The 21,481-nt window shown below is 40.1% G+C and overlaps 3 protein-coding genes across 3 annotated transcripts in view; 1 reads left to right on the top strand and 2 right to left on the bottom strand.

The window, feature by feature from the left end:
• cd99l2 (CD99 molecule-like 2) overlaps positions 1–14 on the bottom strand; it is an 11,622-nt gene extending 11,608 nt beyond the window's left edge. The window contains exon 1 of the mRNA XM_070993434.1: positions 1–14. This exon is cut by the window's left edge and continues 209 nt beyond it. The gene's annotated coding sequence lies outside the window, so the exon portion shown is untranslated.
• Positions 15–3,804: 3,790 nt separating this feature from the next.
• Positions 3,805–18,888, top strand: arrb2b (arrestin, beta 2b). The gene is made up of 14 exons (XM_070992709.1): positions 3,805–3,936; positions 8,728–8,758; positions 8,871–8,931; positions 9,106–9,150; positions 9,250–9,446; positions 11,631–11,758; positions 11,995–12,130; positions 12,207–12,291; positions 12,539–12,611; positions 14,292–14,429; positions 14,571–14,654; positions 15,306–15,382; positions 15,618–15,672; positions 17,524–18,888. The coding sequence occupies exons 1-14, from the start codon at positions 3,914–3,916 to the stop codon at positions 17,612–17,614; spliced, it is 1,224 nt and encodes a 407-aa protein (XP_070848810.1). The 5' UTR covers positions 3,805–3,913; the 3' UTR covers positions 17,615–18,888.
• A 51-nt stretch (positions 18,889–18,939) lies between these two features.
• On the bottom strand, positions 18,940–21,456 carry med11 (mediator complex subunit 11). Its single transcript, XM_070992714.1, has 3 exons — positions 21,218–21,456; positions 20,385–20,515; positions 18,940–20,005 (listed from the first exon to the last, which is right to left on the bottom strand). The coding sequence occupies exons 1-3, from the start codon at positions 21,285–21,287 to the stop codon at positions 19,850–19,852; spliced, it is 357 nt and encodes a 118-aa protein (XP_070848815.1). The 5' UTR covers positions 21,288–21,456; the 3' UTR covers positions 18,940–19,849.
• Positions 21,457–21,481: the final 25 nt, after the last annotated feature.

The following is a 21,481-nucleotide window of genomic DNA, read 5'->3' on the forward strand; positions in this document are numbered from 1 at the left end:
CTATGACATTTTGTGACACTCCCACACTGTGCCATTTCCTGCCACGCCTTTCAAAATAAAACACTCGCCCCAAAAAGGCAACCGCGGTCAAGTCAGCCGTCTTTCGCTGCGTCTTGGTCAAGCCAGCCGCTCCTGAATTTGCGGTGCGCTCGTATTGCAGCCTTTACCGTAACGTCCCTGTCTTCCCCGTCTTCAGCGAGCGCTACTATCAAGGTAGCTCCGGAGCTAATGCCGAGGCTCTCTGCTACAACGATAAAATGGACCGACTTCCGGTTTTCAAAATAAAATATATTGTACTACAAAATGTTGACAATTCGGGGTTTTGAGAGGTGTGTCTCAAGCAGCGTGTCTGTTAAAATGATTCCGCATTGCTTTGGAGTCATCAAGTCATATAACTTCCAGGGTATTGAGGTAAAATCTCAGTTTATAAACTATGTTATCTAATTTTGGAGACTATTAAAAGCTTTTTTAAAGAGTTGTGTCTGAGCCAGCCTGTCTGTTCAAGTCAAATCACATGACTTCGGAGTTATTCAGCCAAAATATATCATTTTTTATGAATTCATGAATATTAATTTTCAAAACTGTTCAATGCTGCTTTCAATTGCTGTGTCTCACACAGCCCAAGTAGACAGGTGATTCTTCACTCATTTGGGGTCATTAGGTCACATGACCCCAGAGCTATTGAGCAAAAATAGCGCAATTTTCATATTACCTATATCTCATTATTATTTTTCAGAAACTTTCAATGCTGCTTTCAATGGCTGTGTCTCACACAGCCCAACTAGACAAGTGATTCTGCACTCATTTTGGGTCATTAGGTCACATGACCCCAGAGCTATTGAGATAAAACACAACCATTTTTATGAAGCTCAACTGCAACTCAATGCGGCTAAGACTGAGGTGTTGATCTAATGCGGCTAAGACTGAGGTGTTGATCTTTCTCCTGACAGTGTAGGTGCCAGGTGCCGGAACATCTGAGCTCTCTGATAAGCAACATCCATCCCAGTGTGGGGAAACTTGATGTGCACTTTGACCAGTCGATGCATCTTGATCAACATGTTTTTGTGTGAAAAAAAAAAATCTTCTGAAGGCTTTTTGCTGCAACAGCTTTTTCCCCCTATGGAACATCCCCAAGCTCTAGCTGGAGATGGCTGTTTATGCATTTGTCTCCTCCAATATGGACAACTTTACCTCTCTCTACACATGTCCCTTCCACGTCTACAGCCTAATGACTGCTCACCTGCTCTAAGAAGCCTGACATAATTGATCATGGCATTCTTCTTGACAGGCTCAGAGACTTGACTCAGAGAGATGACACACGACTAATGCTGTGAGACTCCTGACTAACTATCTTATTTCTTCTCAAACTTTTTTTATGCTTTGCGAGACTCCTGATGAACTAACATATTTCTTATCAGATCTCCTGCATGCTTCGTGGGACCCCTGAGTAACTCACTTATTTCTTTGCTGATTTTACTTTTGCACTTTGTCTGCATTTGTGTCTTTCTGACATGTTAATTTATACTACTGAAATGACTTTGGGAAGCATTTTGTGCACTCCTGCTGTGAAGATTGTTTCATAAATACTCTTTCAGAAAAGTTTTTTAGATGTAAAAAAAACTTTTCTGTGCCTTTCTGTGTGAAGTTTGCATGTTCTTCCCGTGCATGCGTGGGTTCTCCCCGGGTACTCCGGCTTCCTCCCACAGACCAAAAACATGCTCATTAGGTTGATTGGTTGCCCCTAGGTGTGAGTGTGAGTGTGAATGGTTGTGTGCTTGTGCCCTGCGATTGGCTGGCGACCTGTCCAGGGTGTACCCCGCCTCCCGCTGTTGACAGCCGAGATAGGCTCCGGCCCCCCCGTGACCCCGAAAGGGATAAGCGGCAGGACAGTAGGACAGTTCACTAAGAGTGACTGGGTGGATGTTAAGTGGAGAGGCGGAGTGCTAAAACATCCATTCCAAAGAGATGGGTCCAGCTGTGGAGTTATTGTCATTAAGGTTTATCAAACACTTTAACAATCTAAGGTCATCTAGTTTTTTAAAGGGATTAAATTGTTATTCCAATTGAAGTTAAATTGTTGTAAGACTTTGAGGCAAACTTTTTTTTAATTTTTTAGATGGCAAAGGAGGTAATGGAAGCTTTTCCAAAAATGCCAGAAATGTCATTTGGGACAGCTCCAAAAATGATGGCTGAGGAGAGAATGCAGTTGGCAATCGAAGTTCTAGAAGCCTCTGGTAAGTAGGATGATCAATGTACATTGACCCATTATTGAGTATTATAAAAACATTTTGTAAAGTAAATTTCTGTATGCTTCTATATGAATGTAGATTTATTTTTATATGCACAATTATTTGTGGTGGTTAAACATAATAGTTTATATTTCATTTTAGTTTTTAACCCAGAAACCAGTTGTGCAATGTGTGCACAAGTGAAACTACCACTCCCAGGGCCGACCATCACAAACTGGGTAAGTAACAGGTAGGTAGGTAGGTAGGTAGGTAGGTAGGTAGGTAGGTAGGTAGGTAGGTAGGTAGGTAGGTAGATACTTTATTCATCTCAGAGAGAAATTCACAGTTACAGTTATTAACAGTTACCTCAGAGCACTTTTTATGCCTTATTTTAAAACGGATGACATTGACCAAAAAAAAAAAAAAAATTCCTTGACAGACAAATCTCTTGAGATTCAGTCCACAGTAAATTTAATATTTAAATTTTTAGCATTGCAGCTTCCATATGTAAAGAAAGGGCACAAAAAACTTAATTATTTTATTAGACAAACAACATTTTTGTCTGTTGTCCATCATGACCGCGGTAAAAGGAAGCGATGCAGGGGTTCGAAAGTGAAAAATGGAAACACGAAAAGACCAGAAACAGTTTTTCACCATGAACCTCCTAATAAACACGAAGTTTCAATCATGTCCTGCAGTTTAAGGATCCCCTTCAGCCAGAAGCTAGTTTGAGCGCCTCTCATGTATTGTCATACAGTTGGATTGCAGTGGTACAAACAGGGGCATTACACACACACACACACACACACACACACACACACACACACACACACACACACACCTCTCTCTCTCTCTCTCTCTCTCTCTCTCTCTCTCCATATATATATGGTGTTCAACCAGCAACAGATTTCCTCTCTAAACCTCTTAGATTGTGTCATTTAAATAACTAATAAACTAATCCAAAAAAATTATCAAGGATAACGTTAAAACCAATAATAGACAACTGTATATCAGAGCTTAGTTAATTATAATTAATTATATAAAGTTGTTCAAACCAGCGTCAGTTGGAGAAGCTACAACACTAAAATGTCCGTTAAAAATGAACGTACTAAAATGCATTACAATCTACTAATGTCATAATAATATGAGCCACGGGGTCATTTTACTGCACAACCACCACTGCTGATGACATGAAGCTGATAATTATTCTATACCTCTGCAAATACAGGACTTGAACTTGTAATGGAGTAGTTTTACATTGAGATATTGGTACTTACTTAAGTAACGGAGTCCTTCTTCCACGGTTGAGTGCAATTAGCCCAGTACAGACACAAAAATACTGCGGTACAGTACTTAAATAAATGTATTTAGGCACATTTATCTTTCCTGATGTTAACAGTAGTAGTATAATAATAGCACAAGTAGTAGTAGTAGTGGTAGTAGTAGTAGTAGGAGGAGGAGGAGGAGGAGGAGGAGGAGGAGGAGGAGGAGTGTGTGGACTGTGATTATTACAGTTGTTTGGTGATTGTGGTGTCCAGCGTTTGGCGGAGGCGTGGTTTTTGTCCCAGAACTACGGAAACAGGCTCAATAATCCAAAAAGCTGGCAGCAGTGGACAATAGACCAGCACAGACAGGAGACACGGCAGAGAGGAGAAATAGGCTACTGTCCACACAGGACCGAGAAGATGGGAGACAGAGCGGGGACCAGGTAAGACAAAGTCCACCTGTTTCATTTGTGCTGTCAGAGAAGGGAAAGAAGACATGCGTCCTGTTAACTGTCCAAGCCTCTTTAAAACCGGACCGATGTTGTTTATCTGCAAACAAAGTCCTGAAACAGACCTTCTACATGTAGTCCATAATAAACATCTGACCTGATTCACATGACTGTGGCTCCATAGATTCTGGAGGGCTGAAATTACAGTTTTGTTTAAGTAAATATAATCTGATAGTCATGTCGAATTGAAGAGCGGATTCCAAACAATCCTAGTAAACGCTTTAAGTCTTGTCTGCTGTCTGCTGTTAGGTTTGACGTGAACGCAGCGTTAAATAGCCACAAAACACAAACGTTTTGAGAGTGTGGCGCAACATCCTCACGCGTGACCGACGTGTAATCGTGGTGAACACTGGGTGTCAGAATGTACGAGCCGTATTTGCTTCTCCGTGAGAAAACTTTGACGTGGACGGCATTGAGTTACACAAGTCAAAAGAAATAAGTTACACTAACTTGTTTCCAAGACGTTTCTGAAATTTTTGCATCTTCTAGCAGTGGTTGTCAAAGTGGGGTTGGGGGTGCCCCCAGGGGTCCTTGAGGGGTTCCGGGGGAGTCATTTATTTTCACCATAACTCAGTCCAAAAGTAACTTATAAAAGGCTATTTTGGTGATGGGTTTCACACACTTTCTGTAATGAAACATTTAAAATAAAAAATGTTAGGCAATCAGTGCTCTAATTAGTGTCAAAAGTTTGCAAACTGCTGTTCTATTGTAGGGAAAATACAATTTCAGTGGAAATTACTGTTTTAAAAGGTGCACTCCAACTCATCATCTGATCACACTTGTTGTGATTTGCACATTAGAGGAGTGATCAGCTATACTGTCACGCATTACAAGACATTTCAGTGGGAAGAATCCTCAACGTGTCTGTCTGTTCTCCAAACTACATTTAGTCAACAAAACACACGTGAGAAGTGTCATGGGAAAGGATGGAAGACCACGCGTGTCACAGGAGATTTTTTTTTTCCTCCAACAATGGATGTCTGACAGAAGCTGGTGAACCAAGCTGTTTGTGTGCAAAAAAACAAAAGAGTATGGATGAGAGAATGGTTGGGGAGACACAGACACCAAGGATTTACTGTTCTGTAAAATAAACTAGAGGTTAAATAATTTTGCATTGATTCAGGTAGATGCCTGCTTGTGTTGTAGCTCGATAAGGGCACATTTGTTATTTCTTGTGCAGTGTAAAAATTGGCCATTCATAGCATTAGAAATAAGGAGAAGTGGAATTGAGGTTTGCCGAAAAAGGAGTTTTTAAACAGAGACGCAATGTTTTTGTCTACTCCACTCAGCTACGCAAAAGTGCTTAGTTGTCATTGTCACAGTCAACTTCCTGACTCTTTCAGACAGCTTTAGATCCGATAGCTAACTTTAATAAGTTACTAGGACTTACACAAGAAAAATAATGCATGGAAACCCATTGCTCAGAAAATAAACTATACTTTGTCATGTGTCAGTGTAGTGAGAACATGAAATAGAAAATAACTGTCCAATTAGAGCTGTGTATGTTAATTACTCTCTCAACATTAAACTTTGCACAAGTGTCAGTCTTGAGAGAAGCAAGAGAGACCCAGACTCTTAGAGGTCAGAGTCTGCAAGGCTCAGCTGTCTAACACTTGGATATTTGGTTTTCATTTTATTCCAGCTGTGGCAAGAACATCTAGTTTACATCAGCTAGTTTTGTGAAATTGTACAGTGTAAACATTTAAATAACACCATGGGTTAGTTAGGCAGGGATACTGTCCTCTGTGCTGACCTCAGTAGCTCCATACTCAGTTCATGGCAAGGTTTTTTTCTGTCTTTAGGATAAAGGGTCGACAGGAAAGGTTTCACATTTCCTGTGTTAAGAAAGTAAAGGACATTTTTGATAATCAGGATGTGCATTTTGTCCTTACCCCTGTTTTCTTTCCTCAGAATGTAAAACACAGCACATTCCTGCACAGGGACATGGTGGTGTTCTTAAAGTTGCAGTGGTGTGCATAAAGTCAGTAAAGCTGATTGGTCTGAATGGTCTTGACAACAACTCTTCTTGTAGTCCAGTCCATTTACAACAATCCTTTTCTACAATAATGTTTTCATTCTGGTCATACACACTGATTCCAAAGGTTGGCCGATTGATCACAACGGTCACATTCTAATTCCTGCCATAGACATTACTGGAATACCCTCGCCACATTTCCTGGAATACACTTCACCCTCTTCCTGTTTAGCTTCAATGGGGACATGCTGCTCTTTTCTCTTTTTTCTTGACCAACTTTATTACAGTAAAATGTATATTAGAGTAAAATTGTACTCCAATTGTTGACAAAATGTACAGAATTTATCTGCTAGTATACTTGATTTTAATGTATAGTTGTAATGTGAGTGCCATTGTTCACACACTCATCTGTATACTTTGTACCTCAAGGATTAAAAAGTTCTTAGGTACATCAGAATATCTTCCCCATGAACTTCGAATTTTCCACAATGTAGACACTGGAGTTACGATATTGTTCAAGGACTTCAACATATTGGGAAATATGCTTATTCACTTGCTTTCTGAGAGTGAGATTTAAAGGTCAGCCTAATTTAGAAAAAAAAAAAAAAAAAAAACTGAAAGCAGACAGGAAAGCTAGCCTGACTCTATCCAAATTGATTAAAACGTTGTGCGTCAATAGTACAAAAAAGAGAAAAGTGAAAATGGCAGCATGAGGTTTCAAGGGGAGTTATGTGCTGGAACTATAGCCACTACTATACTATAGCTAAGATAGTCACACAAACGTGATGATGTCGCAGCATGAAATCGCAGCAAGAAAGTAAATGCATGTATTTCCCTAAGTGTTCCTTTAACACTGAATGAACAAGATAGATACTGGTGGAAATAAGCACAGATCACAGTCTTCACCAACATGATGTCTGACAACCAGTGGTGGACGAAGTACACAACCCCAGTACATAAGTCAAAGTACACATACTAATGGTCAAATATTACCCCACTGCAAGTCAAAGTAGCTCAGTCAAAACATTACTCGAGTAAAAGTACAAAAGTAATTGCTTTTTAATATACTCAAGTATTCAAAAGTACATGCTTTAAAAATTACTTAAGTACAAGTGAAAGTAAATTTTTATACATCAATGCATTGCTGTAATGTTTGCATCTGTGATGCACCATGTTTGCTGTGCATCACAATATGACAGCATGCATGAGAACTGAATGGGGAATAAATGCAAAAATGTGCTGCTTTCTCCTGCAATCTAAATCTCAGTTACAGTAGTCAACAGTTATGAAACAACAAAGACAAACTCATTTTCAGCAGGAACATTTGAGGGAGGATGTTTCTCAGACACTCAGAGAAAGGAAAATTGTATATTTCGGATTATTGTAGCCTTTGTTGATTGACAGTAAACATACCCGACTCTGAAGACTGTTGTGTATTACTGAGGTTTTTACATTGTGCTTCTTTAGGTTGGACCGTGAGTTGAACGCCAAGATGCAGTTTTGCTTTGGCAAACACAGCATGCATTCGAAGATTTAGGACTTTCTTTTGGTGCCTGGGTTCGTTATCCCTGTTATCATAAACATGTCTTTTCGATAAGGACAGGAGTGTTCTGGTGGTCATTGGTCATCATGGTCAGGCTGCTGTTCCGACGGGCTCTCCTGTTCTGCTGATGCCATTACCACGTTTAGTTTTTTAAAACAGGGAGCGTGTTGGAAGAGGCAAGTCCTTATATTGCTTGCTGTGTGTGCATGATGACGTACTTCCGCTTTTACGTAGATCAAAGTTGAAAGCTGGTACTGTGACTAGTTTCCTTCTTTGAAGAACAGAGCGTGTGGCCAATTACATTTTAGGGAAGAATAAGAAAAAAACAACAAAACCAACTAAACTAAAAGTAATGAGTACTTCCTAGCCTTCTTAAAAATGCAGTGGAGTAAAAAGTAAAATTTTTGTCTTTGAAATGTAATTGAATGAAAGTAAAAAGTATCCAAAAAATCTAGTACTCAAGTAGAGTACAAATTCTCAAAATCTGTACTTAAGTACAGTATTCAAGTAAATTTACTCTATTAACTAAGTTACTGTCCATCATTGCTGACAACAGATCTTAACTGTCAGAAGAAGAAATGCCCCAATTGAACCAGACAAGGCTGCTTTAACTATACACTTCAAGTATGACTCCACAATCAAAAATATGATTGTCAAAAAATTGGAAACATGAAAGAAAAAAACAACATAAATCTCAGTGGCTATCGTACATATGACATTGAAGACATTCATAGAGATGAGGGGCTTCATGTATAAAAGACTGCTCAGCTTTCATACTCACACATATTCAATATAACCAGCATTGTTGGGGTTCACACGCATCACAAACGACAATAGAGAACATTTTGAAAACAATTATAACAATAACAATTATAAAACTAATGTGACCACTGCTCTGAGTGAGCTGAAATGGGGTGTCTGTTTTGACAAGCAGTGCAGAGTTAATGACCTTCTGAACAGTAGAGAGCTCAGTGCTTCTCCTTTTTTAAACTACAGATGTTCCTTGCATTGCTTGGATAATGTTGAAGGACATTTTTGAATATAACACTCCATTAAATTTCTGTAGCTGAAAGCGCACACAACATTTCAGATCTAATGGGTTACATACAACAGCCCAGGTTACTATTCTAGCAATATTAAATGAATCCCAAATTTGAGTTTCATGTACACCATGGTAACAATGCATGCTCTCTCCATCCTTCTACAGAGTCTTTAAGAAGTCCAGCCCCAACTGCAAGGTAGGATGTGTGGTTGAGAAGGGGTTCTTATTGTTTATTCCTCTCTTGAACATCTCCTGTTGTGGATTATGCTAATCACTCCATTCTACTTTCTGCTTGTCTCTTTCCACAGCTCACAGTTTACCTACCAAAGCGAGACTTTGTTGACCACTTAGACCACACAGATCCAGTCGGTGAGTGTACACACACACACACACACACACACACACACACACACACACACACACACACACACGAACACGATGTGTTTGGTTTACAAAAATGGCCTCTGAATTGGGGTGCAAATATTATACACATTGCACAAAGACTTTTTTCCGTGTGTGTGTGCATCTGTGTGTGTTCTCTAGATGGAGTGTTCCTTGTGGACCCAGAGTATCTGAAAGATCGAAAAGGTAAGAAAACTTGTTGATATAAAGTAACTAGATAAAGTGACAGGCTGTCTGATTTGATGACTGAATGACCATTTAATCAATGTCTTCTTCCATCCTCAGTGTTTGTAACACTGACCTGTGTATTTCGTTATGGTCGGGAGGACCTGGATGTCCTGAGCCTTTCTTTCCGGAAGGATCTGTACGTTAGGACTGTCCAGGCCTTCCCTCCTCTACAAGAGGAAAGGAAGCCTCTTAGCCACCTGCAGGAGAGGCTGCTGAAGAAGCTGGGTCAGCATGCTTACCCCTTCAGCTTCACTGTAAGATTTACCATAGACTGGCACACCTAGCCCTTCATCTCACATGAGCATCATTAACTCCACTGTAAACTGAGGTTACAGCCAGTTAGTTGGAAAGAACAACAAAAACACACTCTCAAAGAGTGGAGCTAAACAAACACAAAATGCACTCACTAAGACTGGAGATAACAAACACAAGAAAACCACAAGGTGGGTTGAGGCAGGACAAACACTGGACATGGCTGGAAGCCACTGAAACAAAAGAGCACATGTGAGTGGCAAAAAGAAAAGGACTATCAAAAGTCTTACAAAAGTACTGAGAGAGCAACTGGCTAAAGACTGGGAGACACTCACAAGAGAAATTCACTGGAAACTCATGGGAGAGATCAGGATAATTCAGCAACTGGCAGAGCTGAGAGCCTTCCTCAAATACTCAGGCCTAAGCAGGCTCATGTGCCCCAGGTGCATCGTAGGGTAGGAGCCAGCTGAGTGCAGGGACACACCAAGCTAAAATAGACAGGGGAAAAGAGACAGACACATAATACTAAGGGAAAAGGGAAAAAGACAACACTAGGAACAGACAAGTTAGCAGATCCTAACATCTGCTGAGTATTCATCTAGTAAATGTCCAGTCACTGGATAATAAGATGACAGAATTTAGGAGCAGGATTGCTTTTGAATGTGACACCAAGAACTGTAACATTATGGTTTTCACAGAACCTTGGCTCAACCCCTTGATCCCAGACGTGGTCATTGTCCCAGAGGGGCAGTCCATTCACCACCGGGACCTGACAACTGAATCCAGGGAAGAATGGGGAGGGGCATTTTCAGACATTTTCAACCTCTCACTGCTCAATGCTGTTGACTATAGTCAAGCATTCAATACCATTGTCCCCTCCAAGCTTGTCATCAAACTCAGAGACATGGAACTCATTGCTGCACTTTCTTCTTGATGGGCAGATCCCAAATTGTATGGATAGGCACCACCACATCTGCCACCCTGACCCGCAGCTCCAACACCATCATCAAGTTTTCTGACGACACAACTGTCTTTGGCCTGATCACAACGATAAGAGGCTTACATAGTGAACGTCAGAACCCTGACATCTTGCCAGGACAACCTCCATCTCAATGTCACTGGGACTATGTTTGAGAGAGTAATCAGTTTCATCAGTTCACATCAATGAGGACCTGTCTTGGACCCACCACACCAACACCATCACAAAGACAGCAAGACAATGGCTCTTCTTCCTCCACAGGCTGAGGAGGCTCAACAGAGTCTCCATGGATGGGTTGCACCAATTGGTCTTCACTAAGGCTGGTTCCAATCTCGGAACCCATTGACTATTGTCTGACGACGATTTGGGACAATGGCGAGTATTTTGGGGCTTCTGTTGTAGCCAGTTGATATCTGGATAACGGATATCTAGGCCAAAACTTCTTCTGCGTGCCAGTCATTGTTTAAAACTTGATTTTCAAGACTGAATTTCAACTAATGTGATTCATCTCTTTTGTTCTCCATACAGACTGTTTACTCGCAACCAAAGCCTGCTTACATGCTCATGATTGGTCAATATTACTTGGAATACAAAAGAGAATCCAGAATGCTTCTGATACCAAAATCTTGCCCCTTCCTACGGATTCTACATTCATATGCAGATATCTGTTTATAGAGATCAGTCTTTGTTATGACCAGTTTTTAAAGTGGACTTTACATAAGATAAGACTTTATTGATCCCACACCAAGGAAATTAAGTGGGTTGTACCAAAAAAAACAAGCCTAGTCTTATTTATGCCTGGCCTTAGCCATGCATGTCCATGTGAATTTCCGATGTGTCTATGGCTATTACCTAGCAGCATGCATTGCTAGGATCTCCCACTGTCCCAGGATACTATGGAGCTTCAATGGGCGCACCATTAGGAACATCCTGACAGTCTGCATCACCACCTAGTGTGGAAAATACCCCACCCTCAACCGTAAGGCTCTACAGAGAGTTATGAAAACTGCTCAGTACTGTAATCATCTGGTCCTGCACGAAATCATCATACATTATTTGTCCTTATATATAGAGCCTGAGATCCAAGAATTTCATTGCCAATGACTGTAAGTGTTGTCCATATGACAATAAGATGCTTGAATTAGAGTGTTCAGTATGAACCTAGAGCTACAGTTTATATTTCACTTTGTGTGTTTGGGTCTGTTAGATTCCACAGAACCTGCCTTGTTCAGTGACCCTCCAGCCAGGACCAGAAGACACTGGGAAGGCATGTGGTGTGGACTATGAGCTTCGAGTGTTCTGTGCCAAGACTGTGGAGGAGAAGAGCCACCAAAGGTTCAACACATTCAGACACTTGAGACTACAGCCAAACTAACACTCATAGAGAGATATAAAGTGTGGTGCTCAAAGAAACATTAGAGACTGGACATATTCTTTGACACCACCTAATGTATTGTACCAGTTTGAAATCTCAAGTTGTCTCTATACTGCAGTCCCTGTCACAGCTATCTGTGCTGATGACTTGTGGAGAATGTGATGTATGCATGAATGTGACTTTGCTGTGTATGTAGGAATACTGTGCATTTGGTGATCAGGAAAGTTCAGTATGCTCCAGAGAAGCCAGGTCCACAGCCAATGGTGGAGACCAGTCGCAGCTTCCTGATGTCTGATCGATCTCTACACCTAGAAGCTTCACTAGATAAGGAGGTAATACAACTACACATTTTGATGTGCTATTTGATGACATGGATGCACACATTGCTAAGTCTCTGTGTCTCCCTAGCTGTACTACCATGGTGAGCCTATTAGTATCAATGTCCAAGTCACCAACAACTCCACCAAGACTGTAAAGAGGGTGAAGATATCTGGTAACCACCTGCCCTTACGCACTGACATTCTTGTTTCAATTATTATCACTTCAAATCAACAACTAGAAGAAATGTTGCACCACTTCGGACAGTTTATTGTATTGACTGCTACAGTAAGAATTGCAAGTACTGCATCTTGCATCTACTGTAATTAGACCTAGAACTGACATGCAACTTATGGCTTAAAAAAACAAAGAAAGAAAGAAAGAAAAAAAACACTAAAGTAATTTTCCTGTCCTTCTCTTAGTTCGTCAGTATGCTGATATCTGTCTTTTCTCCATGGCTCAGTATAAGTGTCCGGTTGCCCAGGTTGAAGCAGAGTGAGTTCCTCTTCAATAATATTATGCTCCTTTTCACCACTGCTTCAACTGAAACTGAGTTTTCAAGGGTTGGACAACATGAAGATATGTAATCATGCTGATGATGTACATCCACAAGAATTATGGGCATACCCCAACTGATACTGGATTTTTGAGGCAGACATGGATATTGACATATGAGACTTTAAAGTATTTGATAACAACATGTTAGCCAATATAATATTTAGATAAAATAAATAACATTTTTATGGGATATGGACCTCTTAGAGGGCGGCACGGTGGCGCAAGCTGATAGTGCGCGTGCCTCACAGCGCGGGGCCTTTCTGCGTGAAGTTTGCATGTTCTTCCCGTGCATGCGTGGGTTCTCCCCGGGTACTCTAGCTTCCTCCCACAGACCAAAAACAAGTTCATTAGGGTGATTGGTGACTCTAAATTACCCCCAGGTGTGAGTGTGAGTGTGAATGGTTGCCTGTCTTTGCATTTTGCCCTGCAATCGGCTGGCGACTGGCTCAGGGTGTACCCCGCTGGGATAGGCGGTATAGAAAATGGATGGATCTCTTAGAATTTTTTTTTTCTTAAGAACTTACTGGAGATACTTATTGGCTGACATCTACACATATTCCAATATATCTGCAAGAATTAATTTGTCTGATGTCTGTTCAACTAATTTGACATATCCACCATCCACATAAACGTGTATTTTAACAAAGCTACACAGTACAAAATATCCAAATACTGTCCCGTGCCTGGCTGTCACTCGTACCTGCTTGACCTACATTTCATTCTCAGTCAATGCAAGAGAAGTTGTGTGCAGATTTTAATGCCCTGACCAATGGGAGAAATTCTGGCCAAATATTGTTGACTGAATGTTTATGGACCCTGTTATCCCATATTTTTTGTCTAAGTATCAAATGGAGACAACAATTTTTGAAATTTGTCCATTATTGATTGAGGGTCCTGCAGACGGCAGCTGCAAAATAGACTGCGATGTTTGCACATCATCAACATGTCCACTGAAAGGGTTTGTTTTTCTCCACTGACAGGCTCCGATTGTTATTCTAAGTGTCTGACAACATTATGGAAAGGACATCTACAGAGACAGACCTTTTTGTTAAGGAGAAAGATCTAGTTTGTTTTAGCAGAAACAGCTGTTATATCACTTTCACCAAGATCTCAGACTCCATTTACACGATGTTATCATTGTAAAATGCACTTCATTCAAACTCAACAGAGACTAAATAAAACTCACCAAAACCTACTTGGTTCATCTTTCACTGTTCTAACAATCACCGGCAACTGGGTTTTTTTTTTTTTTTTTTTTTTTCTTACAATTTGACTATATATTCAAATGTATGAATGTATGTTTGTTGACAGCCCTACAATCTATATTAATAACTTTACTTCACATTAATAATTGTTAATTGCATATGTATGTAGGTTATACTATTCTGTTTCATATGCAAATGCAGGCACAATGGAACATTGATTTAAATATTAACAGACAATCTCCTGAAAGTATCAAAATGTATTATACCCTTACATGTACTATTATATGTTTTTATTATATGCTATTATATCCCATGTCTTTTTTTTCATGCTCAAAGTCTCATTTCCTTGTTAGAACTCAGTGCACATGGATCACTCTTAATCATGTTTTCTTCCCATGTTGCTCCCCTCTAGTCACCAGGTTTCTCCCAGCTCCACCTCCTGCCATGTCTATACTCTGACCCCCATGCTGGGTGCCAATAGGGAAAAGAGAGGCCTGGCCCTGGATGGAAAGCTAAAGCATGAAGATACCAATCTGGCCTCCAGCACCATGTACACACAGATATATACATGCACCTGTCAGAAAAGGATTTTCTTTTAAGCAAAAAAGCATACAGACTCATGTATACTGATGTATATGTACATTAATTGTTTCTTTTATCACTGTTTGTATGTGTCCTGTGTGTCTTGCAGAATGAAAGAAGGGACCAGCAAGGAGATGATGGGCATCCTGGTGTCCTACAAAGTCAAAGTCAAACTGGTGGTGTCTCTTGCAGGGTAGGTGAACACACTTGAACTTTCCACAGCAATGGTTGGTTTCTGGAAATTAACAAAGGATTTGCTGTTTTTCTGAGTAAAGATATAAGAAACTGAGAATGAATTCCAAAGAAGTTACCATCTTCAGAAATAATAGATGAATAGAAGCAACCCCAATTTTATAGGGGAACTCCTACACATACAGAAAAATATATAGAATAAAAAAGATGATTTAGCTGGTACTGCTACATCAGTTTGAATACTTTTAAACTGTCCACAATGATTTTGACAATGTTACAGAAATCTGATGCTAAATCGGTGGAGTATTCTTTTAACTTAATATTTTTGTCTTAGGCTACATCCACACTATCATGTTTTCATTTTAAAATCCATAACTTTTGCTATGTTTACACCTAGCGTCCACATTCTTCCAGCATTTAAGAACCCCTAAGACATGACAATTTAGCCTTGATTCAAATTTTATTAAAGACAACAAACAGTGGATTTTAATGGCCTGAAATGACCTTTGGCTTAGAAATACAGCCTCTGAATTTGGGTGCAAATTTTATACACATTGGAGAAAGACTGCCTTTTTCCCCAAATTCTGTGTGTGTGTGTGTGTGTGTGTGTATACATGCGTATGTATGTGTGTGCGTGTGTGTGTGCGTGTAGGGATGTAGCAGTGGAGCTGCCTCTTGTCCTGATGCATCCCAAACCTACAGACCAGCCCAGCACCCAAGCACAGCCAAGTAGGACACCCCGACACACACACACACACACACACACACACACACACACACACACACACACACACACACACACACACACACGTACTTAAATACTTGTGAGGACACTCATTGACATCATGCATTCCCCAGCCCCTTACTCTAACTTTAACCATCTCAACCAAACAGTTAACAGTAGAGCTGTGTGAGCTGGGAGAATTATCAGTGTAATATTTACTTGACTGGTTCTTGTTTCTAGTTGCTCCAGAGGCTGATGGTCCTGTGGACTCAAACCTCATAGAGCTCGACATGAAGTAAGTGTGTGTGTGTGTGTGTGTGTGTGTGTGTGTGTGTGTGTGTGTGTGTGTGTGTGTGTGTGTGTGTGTGTAAGGGGAGATGATGTTTCTCTCAGCCTTAAACAATTTTGTTTGTGATTTGAGTCCTGTGATCATTTAGTATGAGTAGAAACAACAAAGGGTTTGAATTAGAGAAATGTCACATTTCACAGAGTTAGAGAGCTTTAAAGATGAAAAAGTACGCAAATGAATCTTCTTCCACATAGTCCATGAGGTCAATCCAATTAACGTTTAAGTTAACAGTGATGAGTTTGTAATCCAACATTCAAAATAAAACTCAGAGAATGGTAGATGTGGTGGAAGTTCTTGTGAGCTGAGGGAAGAAGTTCACCAGGAGACTTCAGGTGTCTTATGCAAAAGTATTAATTGCAGGCTTGATGCATCAAGGAGAAGTTGATGAGCAACACGATGTCCACAAGTGTATTAATACCCCCAATGTCACATGTTTTCCCTTCTACTCCTTGAACTATTCCCTATTACGGATATTCTATACTTACCTTCTACATTTGTGGTGCTCTATTGGATAGTCAAAACTAAACAATACCTCCTACTGTACTTACATATGCCCTGACCTCCAACCCTCTAACTGAGGACACTTTGATGTAATTCCTTATTAAAATGTGAACTCGAGCAATCCTCCAAGAATTAGTCTGGTCTATGTCTGTATGGCTTATCTATTAGACCTTGGCTACCTCCGTAGTAAGAACAGGGGCAGAAGTTACCTATCTGCTGTCTGCTGGAATGGTCTCTAAATATAATGTTAATGTGTCTCTCTCTGAGGTCTCTGTGTTGTCCAACCTTCTCCAACCAAATATGTGCATATACAATCATGTGGACAGTCTGATGTAACACTGGTTCCATGCTTTATTCCTGCAAAGAAGCATAGCAACATGCCGGCAAAGGCAGGGAAGAGCACTGCATGCTTGAAAACATTCATGTAAACTCCAAAAACACGTATATGTATTTTCATGAGGAAGGAAATGGATTCATTGTGTTTGTCCCACTTCATTATATGTAATAATGTGTTTTTGGTAAGTAACGCTGAATGTAAACAGAACTTTTGTTTGTTTTCAAGAAAACTCCACAAGGTCCCTTTAATATCTCATTCATAATTCATAATTCATAATTCATAGACTGTAAAAAGCAGATGGGGGCCTTAAACCTGCATTCTTTCTACTGGCCAGCATGGGGTGACTCCAAAGCCTGCTAAAAGAAGTCAGATTGTATGTAAGCTTATGAGAAAAATGACACCACACTTCTCATTTGATTTTTACGTCAGTGAACAGTTTCCTAATGTTGGATTTGGAAATTATTGTCCCATTTAGAGCAAAATAGATGATAGAGCTTTAGTTTTCTACCTTTTGATTGACAAGTCGCTGCCATGGTGTCTCCTCTGTTAGTCAGTCAGAATCAATCAGGATAGAGGTGCAGCAATGCATATCCTCCAAAGGTGTAGTCTCTCATCCAAATATGGTCATTTCTGGCTACAAAAAACAAGATGGTGCTAGTAATGCCAAACTTGAGGCTTTAAAACAGCAGTCCACAAACCAATGGGCGATGTCATAGTGGGTTTACACTTGATTCAGGCATATTCTGAGATATTTTCTATAACAATAATTTTTCTTACGCAAGTCTGTCCACTGTAGATAACTATCATCTGCATACTTATGAATCTTTATCAGCTGAATGTTCCTGCCCATATAAGTCTTCAGACTTGTCAACATAAACACTGAACCAGCCTAGTGCCTTCATTTCTGCAGTAATGAGTTGTTTTATCCAGGCAGCTGATAATATTTCTTCTCTTTTTAGTACTTCGTCTCAGGTTGATGACTTTGTCTTTGAAGACTTTGCTCGCCTGCGGTTAACAGGGATGAAGGATGAGGGTGAACCCTTTTGTTAGCTCCTCCTGTTTCACCAGCTGGGTTGCTTGTCTGAGTGGAAGCTTACAGGCAACTCAACCACAGAAGCCAAGAAGAAGATGATGAGCAAACAGCCAGACATGTGAAGACAACCTCCTGAATTTTGCCAGTTGTTTTTAGTTGAACCATTTATTCTATATGGGCTACTCGATGTGCCTTTTAAAAGAGCAGTCAACAAATTAAGAAATCTCCTGATTGCATGCTAGTGTAAAAACAAGGGAGATGGTCACTGAATCAGGCCACTATAGTGTAAATTTAGCTGGCTAAGGTTGGTTACAGTAAGATGTTGGAGGATGCTGCTTGACTCTGAGTTTTCATTCTGCTGATAACATATTGATTGGTCTTAACCTCTTTATGATGAAATGAATTGATTTTTATATAGCAGAACAAGCTTGCATATAAGACATATGAATGAGGCGAATTAACAGTGAAAAGATTCTCATTATACAGTACATACTGATTTTGATGTCTGTTCAACAGCCAAGAGTTGTTTGAATCTAGCTTTGGCCTGCCAGTGTGAGGTCAGCTCTTCTTTAGTGCACCTATACAAAATACACTTATTATTCAGAGATAGCACTACTGTATATAGTTAATATGTTTTTTGGCAAATAGTTGACATTTATTTGACATTAAGAAACATTACAATATACTAACCCTGTTATGTTGTCAGTGCACTACTAATTATTGGCCAGTATATAAACCAATGGCAATATATCTGTGATGAACAATCAGCCTGCCAATTTATTATTTGGGCTATAATGCCTTTTTCTCTCATTCTTCACAAGTATGGAATTGGGACAGAGTGATGGGTCATACCATATTGTTCATACAAAAAGGTTAGCTGGAACAATAGAGCCATTGATACAAGGATTATTCTTTCTATACTGTTATAATCATTTGACATGTACACTGAGCAGCTAGACAATCAACCATAGCTTCACTGGACTTCTTCTACAGAAACTTTTTGTCTTGGTTGCTACACATCTTTTGGAGATGTCAGTTCTCTTGAAAAAGATGCCTCCTACAGTTTTTTGCTGTGTCACAGTTGGTATCTCTCAATGGGCTCTTGTGTTTTTGAAGATATACAGATGCACGATTTTAGAATATGAAATACGTCTGCCCCCCCCCCCATTTTACTTGCACATGTAAAGCTGCAGTATATATTTACAAGCTACTCTAGCTATATATCATGTTCAAAGCTCCATATTTGACATGGTAGTATGAAGATTTCACAATATAATAGCAAAACATATTACAAGACACTACTGGTTTCATGTTAAAATGTAAAAAAAAAAATCATCAAGTGTTGTAACTAAAAATGTCTTTATTTTGTTAAAGATTTCACAGGAATTCTTCTTTTTGCTTGTGAAAATAAACTTTTACACCTGACAAACTGAGGGTAATGTGATCTTATCTGATGTAAAAGATAATGAAAACTTTTCAAATGACAAGTTCAAAGAATTGTGGTCAGTTGCATGATTCATCTTTAACCACAATATTGTTGAGCAAGCAAAACAAGCCCAGATTTAAGAGCATGCGGGACAAATATAATCATGTTTCAAGAGTTAACAAGTTTGCAGTTAGCAGTTTGTTGTATGTAACTGAGGTTTTGAAGCAACAAGAGACTTGTCAAAAGGTATGGGCAACAAACTTGGCTTTACTCACTGCGTATAACACTTTATCTGAAAGTGAAACGTCTTCCTGTTCGACCCCATCCTCTGAGGAGCATCAGTTCTCTTTCACTCGGCCCTGTTCTAAGACTGTCATACAATGGATCAAGGTCCTGGGTGGCCATTTCCTGGAACGTGGACATTTCAGTGACACCACGGCTCTTCTGTATGAGCTCCACAGATAGACCAGACCCTGATAAATTTCTTTGTAGTTGTTGAAAGTATATCAACAAGGTCTACATTTGGCCTGCTATGCACATGACTGGGAAAAATGAACAGGATGACCCAACAACAAAATGTACCTAAAAATGCGACATATACTGTGTAGAAAATCTGAATTCTTGTATGTAACATTTCTTCTTTGAGTTCTTCTTTGTGTTTCTTGTGATACTTCAGAATTTGTAAGAACAGTAAAAACGATCCATGAAAAGATTTTAAGGCTGTTGGTAGAAGTGGAGAATGAGGGCAGATACAGTCACATCAGGTTTGACGGTGAAATGCTGCTTAGTGATCACTGTTTCACCAGCCGAGTTTTCCTCTCTGTTCTTATGTCTGCTGCTGCTGCTGCTGCTCCAGCATGACTTCACAGGTCCGTCCCAGTTCTCCCAGTTTGACCTTGGCATATTCGGCTCTGTTCAGTGCCATCTGACAGTCCTTCCTGGCTGAATAAGTGGAGCCTTCATGAGGTTGACCAGTAGCTACCTAGGGAAAAGCCAGAAGAATTTTGGGGCTCAGTGTCTTGCCCAAGGACACTTCGACACGCAGACTGCAGGAGCCAGGGACCGAACGACTGACCTTCGGATTAGGGGATGATTGCTCTACACATTTCAGGACATACTGTCTATATAACAATATATATAACTTTTCAGTTATGGTTTTGACACAAAACTATTGAGGTGTTCATACTGTCTTAGCCAATATGCAAAGATTTATTTAGCTGTAACAACTAATAAATATAACTACTACTTAGGGCACATGCACTATAAGACACTACAGCACTGTCGCAGTGCACCACAGCAGTGGTCTTCAGGGCTATTGTGCACAAATAAAAAAAAGCTAATACTATAACTGTGTGTCTGACCTGTGTGAGGTAACGGATCTGGCCGCTCAGTTCACTTTCCACTCTGTTGACGGAGCTCTGGAACTGGATCAGCTGTCTGTCCAAGAGGCTGGCATTGTGTTTGTCTTTGGAGAGTTCCAGAACTATATTACCTAATGGGGGAAGCATACAGAAGCGTGTCAGTTTTGTGGACCGACGTGCTAACAATGGCAAAAATATTATTTTGAATTTACAATTTGTCACTGATTGCACACTTAAAGATAACTGTGTTCAAAGGGGCAGATAACAAGCTCTAAACAAAAAGTGTAACAGATGATCAATTTATAGCTGATATGATTTATGTGTTTGCAAATAGTTGCCAATTTACACATCCAGCACATAAAAGGCAAAATCAGCTTACTTTAGAAGTCCTATCTGTCCTTGTGATGAATCTTAGTGCAATTTTCTTTCTTTTCACTGACATTTCAAAGACATCTAGCTCTTTCGCTGCTTAATGCTTCATTATGGTAACGAGCAAGTCTCTATTGACAAAACACTAGAATCATTTGATCCATTTTTAATAGAATATCGATCAGTGCAGCATTGACTCCTTGGGGGTCAAGGCCCCCGGGGAGACTGTCCGCTTTGCTGAGTTTGTTATCCTGCCCTGCTCAAGTTTTAAACAGAAAATAAATGAATACACGAGATGAACAAACTCCTGCTAACTACAACGGAGCGAGGATTCTGCTTGACGGCCCCCAAAACACTGGAGCCCGGTCCTGTTTCATTCATTCTTGAGTGGAGAATAACCACAGCAGTACAAAATGAGTCTGATTTATGGATGATGTCGTCGCTGTGCTCAAATCTGTCCTCACCGGCACACTGAAGGATCATCGCTATTTCCTTCTCCACCTCCTCCAGAGCTCTGAGCCGCTCGTTAGCCATCAGAAGAGAGGAAACGGCTCCAGTCAGCAGCTCTCCCACAACCAATACTACAATATATTAACACAGAGTGCAGTTCAGACAACCGGGGTCGGTGTAGATAGAAGTAAACCTAAATCTGATTCACTAAATCCACCACTACATGACGTGACATGAAGGTTGGCTGCACAACAATGAGTTCACCAAATCTACGTCAC

The sequence above is a fragment of the Chaetodon trifascialis genome, chromosome 23, assembly GCF_039877785.1.
Source record: "Chaetodon trifascialis isolate fChaTrf1 chromosome 23, fChaTrf1.hap1, whole genome shotgun sequence".
Taxonomy (NCBI): Eukaryota; Metazoa; Chordata; class Actinopteri; order Chaetodontiformes; family Chaetodontidae; genus Chaetodon; species Chaetodon trifascialis.

Excerpts from the sequence above, each read along its gene's own strand:
- arrb2b (XM_070992709.1), top strand. The coding sequence starts at position 3,914 with ATGGGAGACAGAGCGGGGACCAG. Across the intron at positions 9,447-11,630 it reads CTTACCCCTTCAGCTTCACT|ATTCCACAGAACCTGCCTTG; the intron begins GTAAGATTTACC and ends TGGGTCTGTTAG. Across the intron at positions 15,383-15,617 it reads CAGCACCCAAGCACAGCCAA|TTGCTCCAGAGGCTGATGGT; the intron begins GTAGGACACCCC and ends TCTTGTTTCTAG.
- med11 (XM_070992714.1), bottom strand. The coding sequence starts at position 21,287 with ATGGCTAACGAGCGGCTCAGAGCTCTGGAGGAGGTGGAGAAGGAAATA. Across the intron at positions 20,516-21,217 it reads GATGATCCTTCAGTGTGCCG|GTAATATAGTTCTGGAACTC; the intron begins GTGAGGACAGAT and ends TTCCCCCATTAG. Across the intron at positions 20,006-20,384 it reads AGATCCGTTACCTCACACAG|GTAGCTACTGGTCAACCTCA; the intron begins GTCAGACACACA and ends GCTTTTCCCTAG.